The sequence below is a fragment of the Osmerus mordax genome, chromosome 18 (genome assembly GCF_038355195.1).
Source record: "Osmerus mordax isolate fOsmMor3 chromosome 18, fOsmMor3.pri, whole genome shotgun sequence".
Lineage (NCBI taxonomy): Eukaryota > Metazoa > Chordata > Actinopteri > Osmeriformes > Osmeridae > Osmerus > Osmerus mordax.
The window spans coordinates 12217916-12236750 of record NC_090067.1 but is presented as its reverse complement, the minus strand read 5'-3'; the positions used below and the strand labels follow the sequence as shown (position 1 = coordinate 12236750).

Genomic DNA, 18835 nt, shown 5'->3' with positions numbered 1-18835 from the left:
TAATCAATGTTTTTTTCTTCAATGGTCGCCCAATTTTACGCTTTAATTGCAACATATCTCCAATTCTCTTTAGTCCGGGCTCTTGAGCACTCATAGACATTTGACTTGGGATATTTACTGCTGCTGTGCATGGAGATATATCATCATGCTTTCCCTTCATAGTGTCACTTTGTTCTGCCCTGTGCTCAAGTCAACATGAGGGACATTGTCTCCAACTTCACACAGCTCTGAAGGAAAGAAAAACAAAAGAAAAAAACGATGTAAAGCTTTTTGGGGGGGGATTAATAATTCGATTAAACGTTGCATCAACCCACCTTAAATTCTGTGATCTTCTGGCTTGAGTTTGTTGATTAATTAGTAGCTGCAACTGTGATGTCATCCAATGAGTGTCTGTCTTATTAAACTGTTGTCCAAACTCTACATGTTGCCGTAGGCCAACACGAACTCAGGAGGGAAGTCACTAACAATTCAAAAGAAATAAAGAGTTGTGTGTTATTATTAATTTCGCAAGGAATACAGTACTTTTCTATCTTATCTTAACAAAAAACTTTAGGGAGCATCATCTGTGATGTTCTTTATGTAAAAATATAGAAATAAAAAGACACAAATGTGTAAATGTAGTCAGGGCTCAGCAATGTGATTAGATGTTATTATTAATTGCCAATAGAAGATCATTTACTAACTTGACTTAACTTAAAAAAACTTTATTGTTGCATGTTACCGGTGATAAAGGATGTGAAACACGTGCACTTCTATCCCAAGATCACTTCCCCATTCACCAAACACTTACGTATACGTTCGGTCGTCTTGAAAAAACGCACATTTAGACAAACTAAAGCAGACTATCTATTTACATCGCTGGTATGTGTTGGATTTCGGAGATGTTAAAGCCCGGAACGTCCTCTCTTCCTTCCAGTGTTGTTTTCGTACGGTAAAGGAACCGGAAAAAAGTGTTGCAACCACCGCGCGCTTGAAATCAAAGTACCGAGTGTTTCCGAATGCTTCCATGTGGGTTCCATGTCGGAATGTTCTTTGGGAAGCCGGCAGTCAATTATTATAGCCTAAATAACGTAACTACCCTCCAATGAGCTAACTGCTATTAAATTAACTATCACGTATAATATAAGAAAACCAATCAATCAAAATGCCGACTTTTATTTTGACACCGTAATCTCAACAATATCGTCTCTTGCTCAGAAAACATAGCAAAAAACGTATTTAATATCGTCAAAATTGTGTATGTGTTTGCGTCACAGGGGGCTACAAAGCATTAATTACATTGTATGACATCACATACAGTAATACTAACGAGTTGAAAAGTATGACTAATGATATCATTGAAACATATATGAGAAACCCATGTAGCAAGCCATCTTCACACACACGACAAAACAGCCAAGGTCTGTGAAACTAAACCACCAAAAGACATGTGACAACGGTACAATGAAGAACAGTTAGGGAACAAATATAACGTTTTTTTTTTATACACAAAAACCCGAGATAAAAGGATATAATGATGTTATGTGACTTTTGACTGAAGAAAACTCAAAAGATACATTGTACTTCTTAGGGAGAGTTCTACACAAAAGACACTATGGCTGCTTCCCAGACATGGATTAAACTTAGTCTTAAAATGAGAGAACATTTCAGTGAAGATATCCATTGAAATCGTTTTTAGTCTAGGAAAAGGCATAATCCATGTATGGGAAACTGGGCCTAGATGTATAGGGAAGAGAAACGCTAATTTGCTATACATTCAAAGCTTTGAAAATTAAGGCAAACAAAACAAGATACATCCTCTGTAACTAAGGAAATAACTGAAATTCAGGGAAACATTTATGAAAATTTGTTTTTACAAAAATAGCACTTTAAAGTGATTCAATACAGTCTGACACTTGTTCATCTTATTTCATAGATGATTTATACATTCCTGCGCCTTCCAAACATGGTAAAAAAAAAAAGTATGCTAATGGAAGATCAATGGTATGGGCATTCAGAAGCATGAGTTTCAGTCATAGACTACATTTTATTAACAAAGTTAAACGTGAACAGTTTGCAAGTTTAAAAAGTGTCTGTGGGAACAACTTCATATTAGTAAAAAATAACAAATAAAAACAACCATGAAAAATGTATTATAGACAAACACAAAAATAAACAAACATTAACCAGTTAGTCAAGAAAACACAAGGATTTGAGAACGTCATCTTGTTAACCAAAGACAACTCAAAAGTAATGACTACTATGGGTATGTCGTTATAGGCAATTATCAAAAGAAAATACATCACAAGACAGTCAGCAAAACATAAGGAGTTAAGGAGAGATATCCCATTGAGAAAATGTGAACAAACATCCTTTTTTCAGGGTTTATGTTTTAAGTTCCTTTTTTGAGGCAACTTTTTTGGCTGAAGTCATCTCCCAACCATCCCAGATATCCTAATCCTTAATCCATAGCTGCAACTGCAACACCTCATACCATCTCACTTTCTTCAATTGGAGGGAAGCCCTTTCCATCATCTTTCTCCACTGCCTCTTCAATACTGGCAACCACTGGGGCGATATCTTCCGGCTCTCCTTCCTTCTCTGCATCCACTGGCTGCTGCTCCTCCTCCTCCTTCACCTCCTCCTCCTCCACCTCGTTTGAAACTTCAGCTTTCTTAGCCTCCGCCTTTTTCCTACTGCTCCTTCCTTTAGTCTGCGGAGCTGCCTTGGTTGGAGAGTCGGTTTTCCCGTTGGAGAAGCGACTGTGTTTGGTTGAAGGTGCAACGTCAGTGTCTGCCTCCTCCGTCTCAGTCTTCTTGAGCTTGCCAGAACTTGGCGGTCGGCCTCGCTTGCGTGGCTCCGACCTAGCGGCATTTGAGGGAACGGCGCTAGTTTTTTTTTGGTCTTTGAAAGAACCCAAGGGCCGACCGCGTTTCCGTGGAGACCCGTTACTGGAGTCTAGGGTGCCGACAAGGAAGCTGCGCAAGTGAGCAAATTTCTTTGACTCTGTCTTTTTGGGGCGTCCCCTCGGTCTGGGCTGAGCTGTGGGCGGGGGATCGACTCTGGGGTACTTGCGCGGGCGTCCGAGTGGCTTCCACACCCTCGGCCCTTTCTCCTCCTGCCTGGGCAGCGTGGGGTTCTTCCTGGGCCTCCCTCTCCTCGGTGGACTGGCATCCTTCTTGGCTTGGCCCCCCTTCTTTTGGGCCTGGCTTCGGCTCTTGAGCGTCCGCACCCTGCTGGGAGGGTGGTCAACCACTTTGCGCGGCCTGCCTCGTTTGCTTGGCACCGTGCCGTGGACCTTCAGCCCCGGGGGCTTCTTAGACCCGGATCCTTTAGGTCTCCCTCGTCCTTTTTTAGGGGGTGGAGTTTCATCTGCGCTCATTTCCTCCTCAGTACTGTCTGTGACATCTTCCACCTTTTGCTTTCTCGGTCTACCTCGTCCTTTTTTAGGGGGTGGAGTTTCATCTGCGCTCATTTCCTCCTCACTACTGTCGGTGACATCTTGTTTCACCTTTCGCTTTTTTGAAAAGGACCCCTTGGGTCTCCCACGTCCTTTTTTAGGGGGTGGAGATTCATTAGCACTCATTTCCTCCTCACTACTGTCGGTGACATCTTGTTTCACCTTTCGCTTCTTGGAAAAGGACCCCTTGGGCCTCCCCCGTCCTTTTTTAGGGGGTGGAGATTCATCTGAGCCAATTTCTTCCGCACTACTGTCGGTGACATCTTGTTCAACCTTTTGCTTCTTGAAGGACCCCTTGGGCCTCCCTCGTCCCCTTGTCGGTGGTTTGGAGCTGTTGTTTACCATGTCTGTCCCGGACTCTTCTCCACTCACAACTTGAGATTTCTTGCCACCTGACCCTTTGGGTCTCCCCCTCCCTCTCTTGGGCACGCTAGGAGTTTCATTCGACACATCTGCCCCCGACTCCTCACAACTTGCAGCCGCCTCTTCCTGTACTTGAGATTTCTTGGAGCCTTTTGCAGCACCCCTCCCCCTTTTGGGTGTGTCAGCGCATTTGTTTGACCTGTCCACTCCCGATTCTTCTTCACTGGCCGCAGCTGCCTCTTCCGCCTCCGCCTCTTCCGCTTCCTCCACCTGCTGCTGCTTCTTGGACGTGGAGCCTTTCGGCCTGCCTCTCCGCTTCTTGGACTGCGTGGGGGTGTTGTCAGACACGTTTGCCTCCGTCACCTCTTCGCGGCCAGCCGTCTCCTCGGCGCCGGGCGTCACCTCCTCGTCCTCGGTGCCGGCAGTCTCCTCCTCTGTGCCGGCAGTCTCCTCCTCTGTGCCGGCAGTCTCCTCCTCTGTGCCCGGCGTCACCTCTTGGACAGGTGTCTCCTCCTCAGTGTCAGCCAGCACCTCTTGGACAGGTTGCTTCAAGGAGCCCGATCCTTTCGGTCGGCCCCTGCCTCGCTTGGGCATCTTGTCTCCGTCGTTCAACGACTGAGGCTGGGGTTTCTTGGATCCTGATCCCTTTGGCCGACCCCTTTTCCTAAGAGGTGGATCGGGGCTCTCGTCCGCTCCAGAGTGTACTTCATTGGCTGGTACTGACGCAGCTTCTTCTAGTTGTGTCTCTGGAACGATTTCATCTTCTTCCTTCTTGGGTTGGTCCTTGTCGTCACTCTGTACTTCTTCCGCAAGCAGTTTCTTCTCAATGTTGAAGGCGTCACCGTGACCTTCTTCTAGTTTAAGAACCTCCTCCATATCCCTGCTTTTAGTTCACAAGATGCTGAAATGAAACAAATTTAAAGGAAATTAATGTTTAAAAGTGTAACATGACAATAATTGCAAGTAATTCACTGTCAGTTAATTACTAGTGCTGTCAGTTAAACGCATTAACGGCATTAACGCAAAGATTTTATCGCAAGATTAACATTCTTTTTGGCCTAGCAAACTTTGTAGTTTTTTTTCACATGCTGTTGCAACAACTACTGACGTTAGAAAAACGACAATACCACACCGGATCTAGCTAGACCGGAAACAAAACAACAGGGACGCCGCACACGCTTGTTTGGGCTTGCGAGCCGGCTAAAGAGTAGTAGGCTAACGTTACTTTTTGAGTGGATGGCAAGCACGAGATGCCGAAATGGATGCCAATAAGTTTCTGAAAGTTTACTTTTAAAAAGTTGCCAAATGGTTCCATAGACAAGACCAAAGTGATCTGTGTGTTTTGTCGTTGTGAACTGAGCTATCATCGCAGTACGTCCAGTCTGAAATACTACTTGATGGCCAAGCACACAGCTGATGTGAATTCTCCGCCCCCTCGTCAAAGCCAGGCGATGCAATGTTGTTTTCAATAAAAAACAACAACATTTGCACTAAGAAATACGATCCACTTTTCCATGATGATGTATCTCTCTTATAAGAGCATTAAAATGAGAAAAAAATAATGAGACAAAAAGAAATCAAGGGACATTTAGAATAGATAGAAATGTGCGATTAATTGTGATTAATCGTGAGTTAACTATGACATTAATGCGATTAATCGCGATTAAATATTTTAATCGTTTGACAGCACTAGTAATTACATAGATGACTTTACAATACCTTATGGTTTAGCAAAATGAGCTAATTTACACCAATGTTCCAGGATTTGTAAGAGATCATTCTTATGTGACGTTCTAATCTGCAATGGAGAACGTAGCAAGTCGGACACTTTGTTGCAATTAGATTAAAGTTTATACATATATATATATACACATACATATACAAATTTATAATTAAAAAAAAACGCGTTCCATTACATGGTGTGTTTAGTTGGCTAGCTAATTGCAACAATAGAAACCGACGAGAAATGTTCCTTTTTAGAAACACAACCCCTAACGTCGGTCACTCAGCTGTATACAATGATTTATTTTGTATATATCAATTATATCTTAATGTCAAACTACATTAAGTGGCTAATCTGTTTAGTGTTGTCTAACTGCTATCCTGTGCGAATCCCAGACGGAGAGGGTTTAATATCGTGATTGTGTGGGCTTCACCAAAAACTTAAATCTTAAGACACCGGTGGACCACAGCACAATTACATCGGTTAAATATAATAAATGTGCTCACAGATCTTTGATGCCGTTGTACTTTGTGTGAATTATTCGTAATTTTTCTTTCGTTTAAAAAAATTACCATTCGAGTAAGAAAATTAACATACGGGGTCTGATTTAGGGGGTCACCAACTTGGGGTAGCAAGCTAAGTTACCTGAGAACAGAGATACTGTAGCTAGGCTACAACAGAGATACTGTAGCTAGGCTACAGAGATACTGTAGCTAGGCTAGTTTGTTCCTGATAAGTGGCTGAATCGCTAACGATGACCATTTTCCAAGTTCCAATGGTTTTCAACCATGGTCCTCAGGGACCCCCTTGTCCTGAATGTTTGAGATGTTTCCCCCCTCCAACACGCCGAATTCAAATGAATGGGTCGTTATCTAGCTTTGCAGAAGCCTGGCAACGACCATTCATTTGAATTAGGTGTGTTGTAGGGGACACACATCTAAAACATGCTGGGCAGGGGGGTCCTTGAGGACCAGGGTTGAAAACCACTATCCGTGCAAATATACATTTCACAAACTGCTAACCCAATTCTACTAAACGCACACTGGTTCATGTTTAATATGAAACAATAATTTAGCCGGCCTAGCATTATGGCCTTGAACTAGTAGTAGCTACTCTTGTAAGCTGTTGCTTGTTGGTCTGGCTACTGTACTGTAGTAGCCTACTACTAATGCTAGGCTACTTGCTTGTTGTGCGACACGCACTTCCAGCTATTAGACTGAGCCCTGTGTTCTCAAATCCTTAACGTGAATCACAGTTTGTGAGGTAAATTATTGCATAAAAACACATTGCCTCACCTTACAATTTTTTTTATCAACAAGACGTTTGTCTAATGTTAACGTGTCGTCTTTGTAGGTTGGCGGCAAGATATGTTCTTCTTTCGCTTTCCGGCATACTGAGCGCAGAGAGCGCATTCTACGACAGGAGGAGTTTGATTGGTTAATATTTCCGGAAATCCGTCACTGCTTCTGTAAGAAAAATAACCCATCCTTTCAGTTCCGCACATTATTTGATGCCAGTTTAAATTACTACTCGGTTATTTCAGTTGTTATTCATCTGACTTTATTCAACGGTTTGTTGTTGTAAAACATACTCATGTTGATACAAAAAAATGGGAAAAACTGGTAACACGCTAAACTCAAATACACAAACAGACGCACAACACACACACATAGCTTAAGTATTGGAGCTGTAAAACTTATTGACACATATCAATGTAATTAAATGATATATATAATATGACACGCCGATGAAGGACTCCAGTGGGTAGTTACAGTGCTTCCCGGTGGTTGTAATGTTATTCGATAGTTGCTACCACAAGGATATTTTGTTCAGTTTGGCTATTTTGAAATGAATTTGTCATTCAAGATGAGATCACCACAATTTTACTATACAATTAAACCATCAGAAACATTTATTTTTTACATGTATTTTACATTGCACATCTTTTCTGGATTTGTCCACCTAAATATATAATTTGTGTTTATTTCAAAATAAAATCAATATTTAAAAGTCTCTTTAAATGAGTATTTACTCTTTATTAGGATTTATTCACTTAATTTCCTCACTGCTTAGACCTGATATTTATCATAGCGTAAAAGTCAGGAAAGGAAGGGAGGTTGCTGAGAAAGGAACAGAATAATAAGGTTGGAACACAGGCAATTTAAGAGTATTAAAAAGGAAATATGCAAATGTGGCATATGTGGTTGAGAGGTTCAGAAGGAGAGTGAAAGGGAGAGAGACACAGATAAAAGCTGAAGAAGCAATCCCAGACATTGTGCATGAACCTGCTGCCCCCTGCTAACCCCCCCCCCTCCCTCCCCTGTGTGCTTCGCCATGGTTACTGGGCCCCCAATGCAGGCAGTTAATGTTTTCTGCTGCAAGGGTGAGTTGGGTACTAATGGCTCCGTCTGTCTTCAGCACAACTGATGTCAGCCATAACCAGGATGCACTAGCACAGGCAGAGATCCAAAGAAACCAATTAATAGATCATTTGAAACTAAGTGATTTAAAGGGAAAATATTTAGATTTTTTTCATCCATTTGTAAGGATGTTTTCACACAAACAGCGCGAAATGTGCTCAGTGAAACATGCTGTCATACATTATGTATGACAGCTATCGTGTCTTGTGTATGTATTAAGTAAGTAGGAGCAGTTATACAAAAAAGGCTTCTATTAACAATATAGGATTGATGTACTTCAATTATTTTTGCCAAAAGTATTTTGGTTTGAATAAATATGGATTAAAAGAAAGAAGTACAATTACTTTTCCAGAAGTTTCTTTATTTGAGGCAAATACATTCTTACAATGTTTTGTCAGCTCGTTGACACATTTTGCAACATTAGGTGATAAAAAGTAATTTAATCATATTCGATTGTTTTGTCTTTAGAACTTAAAATATCCATGTGGAAAACGCTGCATGCTTGACCATATAATTGGCTGTACCAATGCTCTTAACAAAGTGGGCCAATAGGGACTTAAATCCATTCAAAGGTCACCTTCCTGTCATGGCTTACAATACAGTGTATCCAAAAAAGGAGGGTTTGCAGATGTCAGGAGCCTGATTTAAACGATCTGGGCATCTGTCTGGTTCATCACTTAACGTAACTTCTGTGGTTAAACAAAGCGCCCGTTTCCTCCGTCTGTCTGGGTGCACACGAGTGCCGTCTTGTTCCCAAGGACCTCACCTGTGACCTTCTATGTCTGGGTGCACACGAGTGCCGTCTTGTTCCCAAGGACCTCACCTGTGACCTTCTATGTCTGGGTGCACACGAGTGCCGTCTTGTTCCCAAGGACCTCACCTGTGACCTTCTATGTCAACACAGGTTAAGGGTCTCAGGGACAATGTGGCACACAGACCGCTCGTCAAATGGGGGTTTTTCGTTCTGGGAGCGAGACAGTATGAAAGTGCTCGGGCTTCTTCATCGCCAAAATGGCTGATCACCAGAGGTCCCTCCGCTGCTTTCTGGAAGGAAATGAAGGACAGGGATTACTGAGAATCCATAAGAAAGGGGAAAACAAAGTACACACAAGTACACGTATGGTTTACGGTGATTTAGCAGAGAGCACTGATTTGCTCTTGCTCTGAAGTTAATGCACACGTCTCAAACAGCTTCTCTGTCTGTGCTATTGTGTTAACACGCTGCCCTCTGGTGGCAGACGTACATGATGGCAGCCACACACCCTGACAGTCTATTTATTGAAAGAGCTTCAAATTAATATTGTAAGGAGACCTCAGGGTAATCATAGCTGATAAACACATTGCGTGGCTGTATGTATGGAGTTCCACAACCCAAGCAGTGCAGCAACAAGGCAGACATGTATGCTCAGCACATACTATGTAGTTAATATGTAGACTTGGGCTATCATTTCATGTGATTATACATTCATCTATTAATCGATGCAGTCATAAATTATTAAACATCGATGAGCAATTTACTGACACATTACCATTGTCGTTTATTAGTTAATATGCGCCTATCGAAACAGAGATCAAGCAAAGCTTCAAAATAGCAAGCAGCAACGGAGGGATGTCTATGCCGCGTGCATGTAAAAGATGGCGCACGGCCTAGCCACGAAGCAAACCTTAATGAGACACAGGAAAACGTGCACATCCTCCCGACAGCATCCACATCCGCAGGTACGCGGGGCTACTTACAGTACAGTGCAACACCGGCAACACAACTCAACAAAAGGTGCAGTCAGCATGCAGGCTGTCTGAAACTGGACTCCCTCTCTTGCCTCTCTTTGTCCCTCTGGTCCGAGCTATTTTCCCTGCCCCACTTTCAACGGCTCCTTTCTCTCCAAAGCCAAAGTGCACAAGAGGACAGCGGGCAGATAGAGAATCTGAGAGATGAAAATGCACCAGACATAATTTGTATATATATTAAAAAAAAACATTTTGCAGTGAATAAAAAAGGCAAGGATGAACGCGAGGGAGGAGAAGAATTGGAAAAATGGCGGACGGGACAGGTGATTCGACTATCGTCTACCGCCTGTTTGTTTGCTGGTCCGCTTAAATAGTTGTGAACTCACCATTCCGCTTATAGCTGGTGCTGAAGATATGTTCTTGACAGAAAACACACACTCATACACAAATTTGCGCACCCACAGTGCATACAAGTGCACACATGCACACATACACGAGCATTGTATGCACACAAACACTCACAAAAGCACACAGCCTCCATGAGCTATTGATCCATTTACCCTTCTGAGAAAGAGGACAATGAATCCACCGGAAAAAGCTAATAAAGCATAATAAACCCTAGCTTTCAACATCTTCTCAGCCATCCTTTTCTCAGTGCTCTGGACGGTAACTGAAAAAGCGGTTTCCCGTTGTATTCCCTTTTCAATTCCGCTCTCTCTCCCCCCCCCCCCCCTCTCTCTCTCGCGCTCTCTTTTTTTGTCTTCCCTATTCCTCTCTTTCTCTCCCAGGCTCTGTCCCTGGCTCTGCCCATGACTGTCTCTCTCTGCCAAGTCACATCACTAATTCTCCAGGCAGTTCAAGTCCAAGCAGGCAGCCTGGGAAGACAGGTACACACACAATCGCATTGGTTGGATTTTCTACCGCTGTACCAACAGCTCAGCCCCCCCACCCCCTGCTACAGCCACCGGCTGCTCCATCCATGACCCCCTCCCTCCCCTTATAAATCTGTGTCACCTACATACTGTACACCGCACATATGGACGGGTGAACACACACACCACACACACACAACTGCCTTCCTTGCTCTTTCTCTTCATCCACTGCTATTTCACCCCCCACCCCACACACCACACCCCACCCCACACCACACAGACAGACACACACACACAGACACACCACCGATGCTAACCTGAGTGTTATCATTTCCCAGGGTGTGACTTTCTGTCTGGTCCATCTTGCAGTTTGCTCTCTCGCGCATGTGTGGCGTCCGCATGCGCGCGCGCGTGTGTGTGTGTGCTCGTACGCGGTGCTCATGCATCTGTGAGAGACGGAGTGACAGAGGAAATGTGTGAAACAGAGGAGATAGGAGGAGTGGGTGAGAGAGGAGGAGTGGGCGAGAGAGGAGGAGTGGGTGAGAGAGGAGGAGTGGGCGAGAGAGGAGGAGTGGGTGAGAGAGGAGGAGTGGGTGAGAGAGGAGGAGTGGACGAGAGAGGAGGAGTGGGCGAGAGAGGAGGAGTGGGTGAGAGAGGAGGAGTGGGCGAGAGAGGAGGAGTGGGCGAGAGAGGAGGAGTGGGTGAGAGAGGAGGAGTGGGCGAGAGAGGAGGAGTGGGCGAGAGAGGAGGAGTGGGTGAGAGAGGAGGAGTGGGTGAGAGAGGAGGAGTGGGTGAGAGAGGCAGTGGAGGGGCCAGACTAAGGCTGGGAGCGTGGCACACTCTCAGGAACAAAAGCCAACATGTACAGCCTAGCTTGCCTCCAAAACACCTCCACCATAAACCAATCTGCCCTCGGCAGGAATATAGATTGCAAAATCCTTTTTTTTACAACTTTAGATTTGAACAGAACAGTTGGAATCCTAACTGTAAAATGTATCAACGGGCTCTCCCTTGACACAAGTTTTGTAAGACCAATATGTGTCAGCAAATGTTTATATCCTTTTGCACCGTGAATGCAAAAGGTAAAACAACCAAAACCTATATTATATGAGATACAAAACACAGAAAATGTCACATTGTGTGAGTGTCACCCATTTGCAAAGGTTGGAAAGAAATGCAAATGCCGAAATGCCAAACGAAAGTTGGCCGGACCTTCGTATTTGACGACAAAACGCAAGAAAGACACAAGAGTAACGAAAAGAAAATAGGAGGCGTCAGTTCCATTGTCCCCGTGGTTCTGTTCCTCACCTCCGACGGGGAAGGAGACAGGAGAAAAGACTCCTTCTTTGTGCGCCGTCGCACAGAGAAAAGAGCAGCGGTGCGCTCAGACTGCTGATACAGGCTCTTTTCTCCCCTCCTGGCTGGAGCGCTGCAACGCAATGCGGATCCTGACTGTCTGAGCCACTCGCCAGACACACTGGGGGACCAGGGGGGCGGTGGGGGGGTGGGGAGCTGTAAGGAGAGGCGGAGGAGGACGAGACGAAGAGAGAATGGAGGAGGGGGAGCTGATGTATATGGCCCCCATGCTTCAGAACATGGTTGATGGCAGCCTCCACAACCATGGCAGTCTGAGCCTGAGTTAGGACCTGGAGCCTAATCAGGGGGAGGTCATTTCTCATCGATACGGCACCACTGTGGACCTACAATCATGTGTAGGTTAATACTGTATGTATTTGTCTTTGGTTGATGTGTGAAGGTTGGGGGGGGGGATCAAATGTAGGTATGTGCATGCTTGGATGGTATGATCAACTACTCACAACCCTCTCAGACTGCACATCAAGTACAACATCAATCTCCGAACATCACTGATACGCCACTGAAAGCGACCATTTAACATTCCACTTATTTACATAGGAGATGCTTTAATCCAAAGCGGTTTATAAAAGAAAGTGCATTTACAATGGTGAAGTGCAGCAGGCAACTGAGTACTTGAAGTGCTAGAGTTAGTCAATACTGCTGTCAGCATTTTCCTCACATGACAAGATACTGGTGCCAGTCTTTTGAGTTCCACATTCAAGCCCCTTCTGTGTAAAAGCCAAGACTCATTTCAATATTGGATTACTGTCATTTCAAGACTTGCATGAACCTAATTCATTAATGGTGCATTACAGCATTTCTTTATTCAGTTTTGTAGGATAGAATTAGAATCTAATCTGAGATCGGTCATTACTTTTCTTTTCCGGTCTACAGTGATCACGAATTCCGGTTATTCAACCACACTCACTGAATGTATATTTTTGTATAACAATTTTGCCATTATTACTATTAACAAATGGACAAAACATTAGTTATCCCACAATCCACTACAATGTCTGTTTTTACATGGTAAACCTTTTCAAAGGCCACAGAGATCAAACAGTAGCCCAAGGTAACAGCCCTGTGATACCTCCAGATGTCCTGTGCTGACAGAATATAGACCCTGGTCTTCATACTCACCACAGAGCTGGGATCCACCGGGATGGAGGTTTAGGTGACACCGCAGGGAAAGCTAGAAGGTTGTACAGTTATCTCCAGGCTGTTTATTATGCGAAACCATACAACCAACTACCTCACGCCGCGATGCACTCCAGGAAGAGGACATCGCTGGTCTTCCTGGTCGCTGCCCGTCCGTCTCTCTCTCTCTCTTTCTCTCTCTCCCTCTCTGTCTCTCTCTCTTTCACTCTCTCTCTCCCTTTCTCTCTCTCTCTTTTCTCTCTCTCTCCCTCCCCCTCTCTCTCTCTCTCTCTCTCTCTCTCTCTCTCTCTCGCTCGTCTCTTTTTTCCTCACTCATTCCTCAGCCCTCCCCACATTTCTCATGTTGCTCCAGCTATTTCGAGGCTCATGGAAACGTTTCTGATGGGCATTTAACCTCTGATTATTCCCCCCCCCCCCCAGTGTGTGACATTTCCATGTGCTTGTGATTTTCCATTTCCAGTGTTAGTTCGGTGTGATTTCTGTCAGCCGACAGTCTCCGTATGAAGAGACGGCACTCAAGAGTCTTCCCACCCCGGCATGCCTGGAGAGTTGTCGCCCTCCAGTGGCAGGACACTGAACTGCAGGAGTCCCTCCTCCCTTCACAGCAAGACCTTCACTGTCTCCAAGCACAAAACCATGCACTTTACCAACAGATGCAGCAAAGGCTGTCTGCCCTACTTCAACAACACTGCAGTGCTTGGGAAATGCTCTGATCTGACGGTTATTATTCAGTGGAAGAAAAGTCCGGGACTGTGACTTTGTAAACTATTATTGACATTGGCAAGCTGAGGCTCTAACAGTAAATGTGTTGCTGTCGGTAGTCAATGGTGGTGTTTTGACACCTCTTAATTGAACTTGAAGGACTTTACTTGATATCTGGAGTTGCTAGATGTTCAGGTCAAGGTAAAAGAAAGGACAGCTTTGACTGAAATGGGAACACGAAATGAGACTTCTGCACATGGGTGCCAAAGAGAAGAAAAAGCCATTGTGTTGTATGTAGGCATCTGGAGCATGTAACTTGTTCTGCTCATCGGTTCTGAGAAGGCTTTGGCCTTTCATGAAAACCTTGAGACCGAGTGGTCGATAAACGCGAGTCATCACAAGAGAGGTAAGCCTCTATTGGCTGGAGAAATTTCCCTTTTGCCATATTCGCGCACACGTTTTTCTTTGCCTGGCAGTAAGGTCGAACCTGTTGTGAGAGATGATTTCAAACCTCTTAACTAAGAGTGGGACCAATTGGTTGTGTCTTTGATCTGTGTATTGATGTTATCAGGCAGCGCTTTGAGGAAGTGTGCACAATGGAGATGCTAGTTATCTGTATCTTGTCTTCTTTTCCACTACTCGTTTTGGACGGCATCCCTCCCTCCCTCCCTCCCCCCCTCTCTCTCTCTCTCTCTCTCTCTCTCTCTCTCTCTCTCTCTCTCTCTCTCTCTCTCTCTCTCTCTCTCTCAAGCCTCCTACTTGTCCTTCATATTCAGGCCCAAAGTTATTTATTGTAATTTTTGAAAAATGTTCCTTGGACAATCCCTCCCCTGGTTATCCTCCTTATCCCCCTTTCCATTCCTCTCCTCCCCTCGAAATCTACCTCGCCATCTCATTCACAGTCGAATCACGCATGCATGCAGCATGGTTGTGCCAATGCCAGTTCTTTGCCAGTTTTTCTGTGTTTGTGTGCCAACATGGATCTGATGTAAAGTCCCTGAGTGGGTACCAGGGTGGTGGCAAATTTGGGTCCCAGTTGGTTAAGGGTCAGGTAAAAGGCTTTGAGAATTAATGATCACACTCTTGAATAACAAAAAACTAATTAGGCTGCATGAATCATGGTGCTATAGCGACAAACAATAAAACAAAACCGTAACGTGTCGTAACGTGAGGGAAGTCATCGGTAAATACCTAGACTTATTATCGACAGAAATAGTCTAACAATCATGCTGTACACTGTCCCATAAACATGTATTTTTGGTTTGAGTCAGAAAATCTGCAAAGGCACTGCGCCATTAGGAGAAGGTGAAAGCAAAGCCCAGCCGTCGTCAGAATCCAGATTTGGCAGTTGGGGAGGTGACTGATCGACGGCCCTCCTTCACAGCTGTTTGGGATTGAGCAGAGCGGCTCTCGGTTGCGACTCGACAACAAACAGGATCCCTGTGGATCCCTTGGGAACAGGCGTAGAAGGGGTGAAAGGTCACGCCTCCAGTGGCCGGCAGCTAGTTGGAAACCCAAGCCGAAAATAAGGAGAAAAAGGCCTCGTTTAAATAACATTTACATTTAGTCATTTAGCAGACGCTCTTATCCAGAGCGACTTACAGTAAGTACAGGGACATTCTCCCCTGAGGCAAGTAGGGTGAAGTGCCTTGCCCAAGGACACAACGTCATTTGGCACTGCTGGGAATCGAACTGGCAACCTTCTGATTACTAGCCCGACTCCCTCACCGCTCAGCCACCTGACACGAACAGAAAGAAACACTTGTTGTTTTCTGTTGGCGAAAGAGGAGAAACGTGGCCATTACGTCTCCATTCAAAGGAGCAGAAGCCAATACAAAGGTGTAAAGGATATAACGGAGTCTTAGCCGTGAGGGAATACTTCACCAAGAGCACACATGGAGATGCATCCTGACCTGACTGACTGAGGATGACGAGGGCCAAATCGATTTGACAGTTCACTGAAAAAAGCGAGCCCGTGTATCTCGCTCCACTGGCAACTACACGTCAATCATTCACAACCATTTTTACCGGACACGAAGCTTGAAAAAAAACCAGTCACTCTCTGGTGACAGGTCCACATCTGACACCCGCTTCGAAAGCGACGTCTCCTGCGAGTCCTGTGATAGGCAGCGTCAACGGCAACCATCCGAGGAACAGGCAGAAGTCTCTGCCCGACAGAACACACAAAACCACCAAAGAAGTCTCCCACGTTTGTCTCACAGCCCAAACATCGAGTCTTGGGGTGAAAACTGGAAACCCAGACGGGGTGGGACTCGTGACGTGTGAGCTAGGCGTGACGTGTGAGCTAGGTGTGACGTGTGAGCTAGGTGTGACGTGTGAGCTAGGCGTGACGTGTGAGCTAGGCATGACGTGTGAGCTAGGTGTGACGTGTGAGCTAGGCGTGACGTGTGAGCTAAGCGTGACGTGTGAGCTAGGTGTGACGTGTGAGCTAGGCGTGACGTGTGAGCTAGGCGTGACGTGTGAGCTAAGCGTGACTTGTGAGCTAGGCGTGACGTGTGAGCTAGGCGTGACGTGTGAGCTAAGCGTGACTTGTGAGCTAGGCGTGACGTGTGAGCTAGGCGTGACGTGTGAGCTAGGTGTGACGTGTGAGCTAGGTGTGACGTGTGAGCTAGGCGTGACGTGTGAGCTAAGCGTGACTTGTGAGCTAGGCGTGACGTGTGAGCTAGGTGTGACGTGTGAGCTAGGCGTGACGTGTGAGCTAGGCGTGACGTGTGAGCTAAGTGTGACGTGTGAGCTAAGCGTGACGTGTGAGCTAGGCGTGACGTGTGAGCTAAGCGTGACGTGTGAGCTAGGTGTGACGTGTGAGCTAGGCGTGACGTGTGAGCTAGGTGTGACGTGTGAGCTAAGCGTGACGTGTGAGCTAGGCGTGACGTGTGAGCTAGGTGTGACGTGTGAGCTAAGTGTGACGTGTGAGCTAGGCGTGACGTGTGAGCTAGGCGTGACGTGTGAGCTAAGCGTGACGTGTGAGCTAGGCGTGACGTGTGAGCTAGGCGTGACGTGTGAGCTAGGCGTGACGTGTGAGCTAGGTGTGACGTGTTTTCGTTGACGCGGGTGCGGCTGTGTGATGCTCGCCTGCTGTCCAGGAGGAGGCTGGAATGTGTTCCCCTCGTCTCCCGGGTCCCACCCAGGCCCCCACGCATGTGTGTGTGCCGGGACTGAGGACCACCGAAGAGACCTACGTTCTCCTTCTTCATCCGGCTGACAGCTTGATTCAGGGCCAGGATAAGGATCTGCGACTCCCAGACCATAAATTATTAGCCCTCTCAAGCTGGAAGACGCCGCAGAGCGATCTCGCCCAAACCCCCTTTTTTCTCTTTCTCTCTCTCTCTCCCTCCCCATACCTTATTTACAAAGGCAGCAAATAAGACGTTACCATGGGAACGCACTGCCAGGCAACCTCAATAGCTTGGCGAGATGCCCAATGGTTGCTAGGGCACCGTTGTCAGTGGCAATTGGGTAGTGTGCCAATCCTGCGAACGTCTGTATCTGACTGTGTGGGCATGTTTGTGTGTGCGTGTGTGTGTGCGTTCGTGCTTGTGTTACCTTACCCTACCCAGAGGGGGTTCTGAAATTCTTCTGGTGGCGCGTCCTTGCTTGGTGAGTTCCCCTCATAGGTCACAGCATTCCTGGAACCAACAGAGCAAGGTCACAGTCACAGTTATACTCAGGACACTGTCAAGACGCTGTAAGGAGTCAAGTGGCTGAGCGGTTAGAGAATCGGGCTAGTAATCAGAAGGTCGCTGGTTCGATTCCTGGCTGTGTCAAATGACGTTGTGTCCTTTGACAAGGCACTTCACCCTACTTGCCTCAGGGGGAATGTCCTTGTACTTACTGTAAGTCGCTCTGGATAAGAGCGTCTGCTAAATGTAAATGTAAGACCATTCCCAGCCCTAGTGTTCGCACCCAAACTTCCCCTCGCATTTTCACTGCATTTTAATAGATATTAGAGCCAATAGCGAGATTCAAACTAAATTGCAATGTCTTCAAGAGCATATCGAAGCATTAAATACATTGTCTCAAACAAACAAACGGGATATTTAAAAAGAATTCTCGCATTAAGTTATTTACAAAGAATAAACCGATCTTGAAATACAAAGCCACACACAGATGGCTTAGTACAAAAGCAAATTAATAAATAATACATTCACGGTAGAAGATACACTCCTCTGTCATAAATTAAACAGCAACGAGCCAAAAACAAATGTAATAATGAGGACATCTCGACTCACAAAGAAAGGCAGAGAAGTGGTCACGTGTGTGACCGAGTGTGTGAGCGAGCGTGCGAGCGAGCGTGTGTGAGTGTGTTAGCTGGAACCCCAGGACAGCGTGTGTCTCTGTGTCTGCCCGGACACAAGAGAGAGCTGAGGGCCTGACAGCATCAGTGGCTGCTCGGCCCCCCCGCCTCCCCCTTCCCCCCCGCCTCCCCCTTCCCCTCGCCTCCCCCTTCCCCCCCGCCTCCCCCTTCCCCCTCGCCTCCCCCTTCCCCCTCGCCTCCCCCTTCCCCCTCGCCTCCCCCTTCCCACCCCCACCCCTTTGAAAACCCACCCCGGCTGAAGATGTATGGGGGGGGGGGGAGGGGTCAGAGGGTAGGATCAACAGTCTGCTGTCATGGCAACATGATGCCACTAACCTCAGATTGTGAGGGAAAGAGGATAGTGTGTGTGTGTGTTAGGTTAGGCAAACTGTCATCATCAAACACAAATCCTTCTTCCATCTGAAAGCCAGAGACTAAAACATCTCCTCTCTGCTTATTTTGCTCTCGTGTGGAACGTCTATTTCATTCCAAGTGTTTATTTTATTTTGTTCTGCCTGAACCGAAAATCCAACGAGTTCTCACCTCCGTCAGTGTGTGTGATTCTGCCTCCTTGTGTGTGTGTTTTTTTTTACCTTCTGCATCTGCCCTGACAAATCTGTCTAGTACAGCACGGACAAAACACAGTGTGTGGAACTGTCGAACACGAAACATTCTAACCTTTTCCACAGACACTTGGACAGCCATGAGAAATGAACTGCAGATCTAATTGTGTTACCCGCAGGGCCTGTCTGTCTGTTT

General features: G+C 45.9%; 1 protein-coding gene and 1 long non-coding RNA gene across 5 annotated transcripts in view; both read right to left on the bottom strand.

The window, feature by feature from the left end:
- Positions 1-1139: 1139 nt before the first annotated feature.
- si:ch211-288g17.3 (neurofilament heavy polypeptide) lies at positions 1140-6913 on the bottom strand. 4 transcript variants are annotated; one of them, XM_067256587.1, is made up of 4 exons: positions 6826-6906; positions 5522-5600; positions 3415-4703; positions 1140-3321 (listed from the first exon to the last, which is right to left on the bottom strand). In XM_067256587.1, exons 3-4 carry the CDS (start codon positions 4676-4678, stop codon positions 2468-2470), a joined length of 2118 nt encoding a protein of 705 aa, XP_067112688.1. In that variant the 5' UTR covers positions 4679-4703; positions 5522-5600; positions 6826-6906; the 3' UTR covers positions 1140-2467. The 4 variants fall into 4 exon arrangements, with proteins under 4 accessions (XP_067112688.1, XP_067112685.1, XP_067112686.1 ...); XM_067256584.1 differs by having other exon boundaries at positions 1140-4703; XM_067256585.1 differs by having other exon boundaries at positions 1140-4703; positions 6821-6899.
- Positions 6914-17347: 10434 nt separating this feature from the next.
- Positions 17348-18835, bottom strand: part of LOC136962680 (uncharacterized) — a 6766-nt gene continuing 5278 nt past the window's right edge. Inside the window, exon 3 of the long non-coding RNA XR_010878919.1 lies at positions 17348-17408. This is a non-coding gene — a long non-coding RNA (uncharacterized lncRNA). The remainder of the gene's footprint in view (positions 17409-18835) is intronic.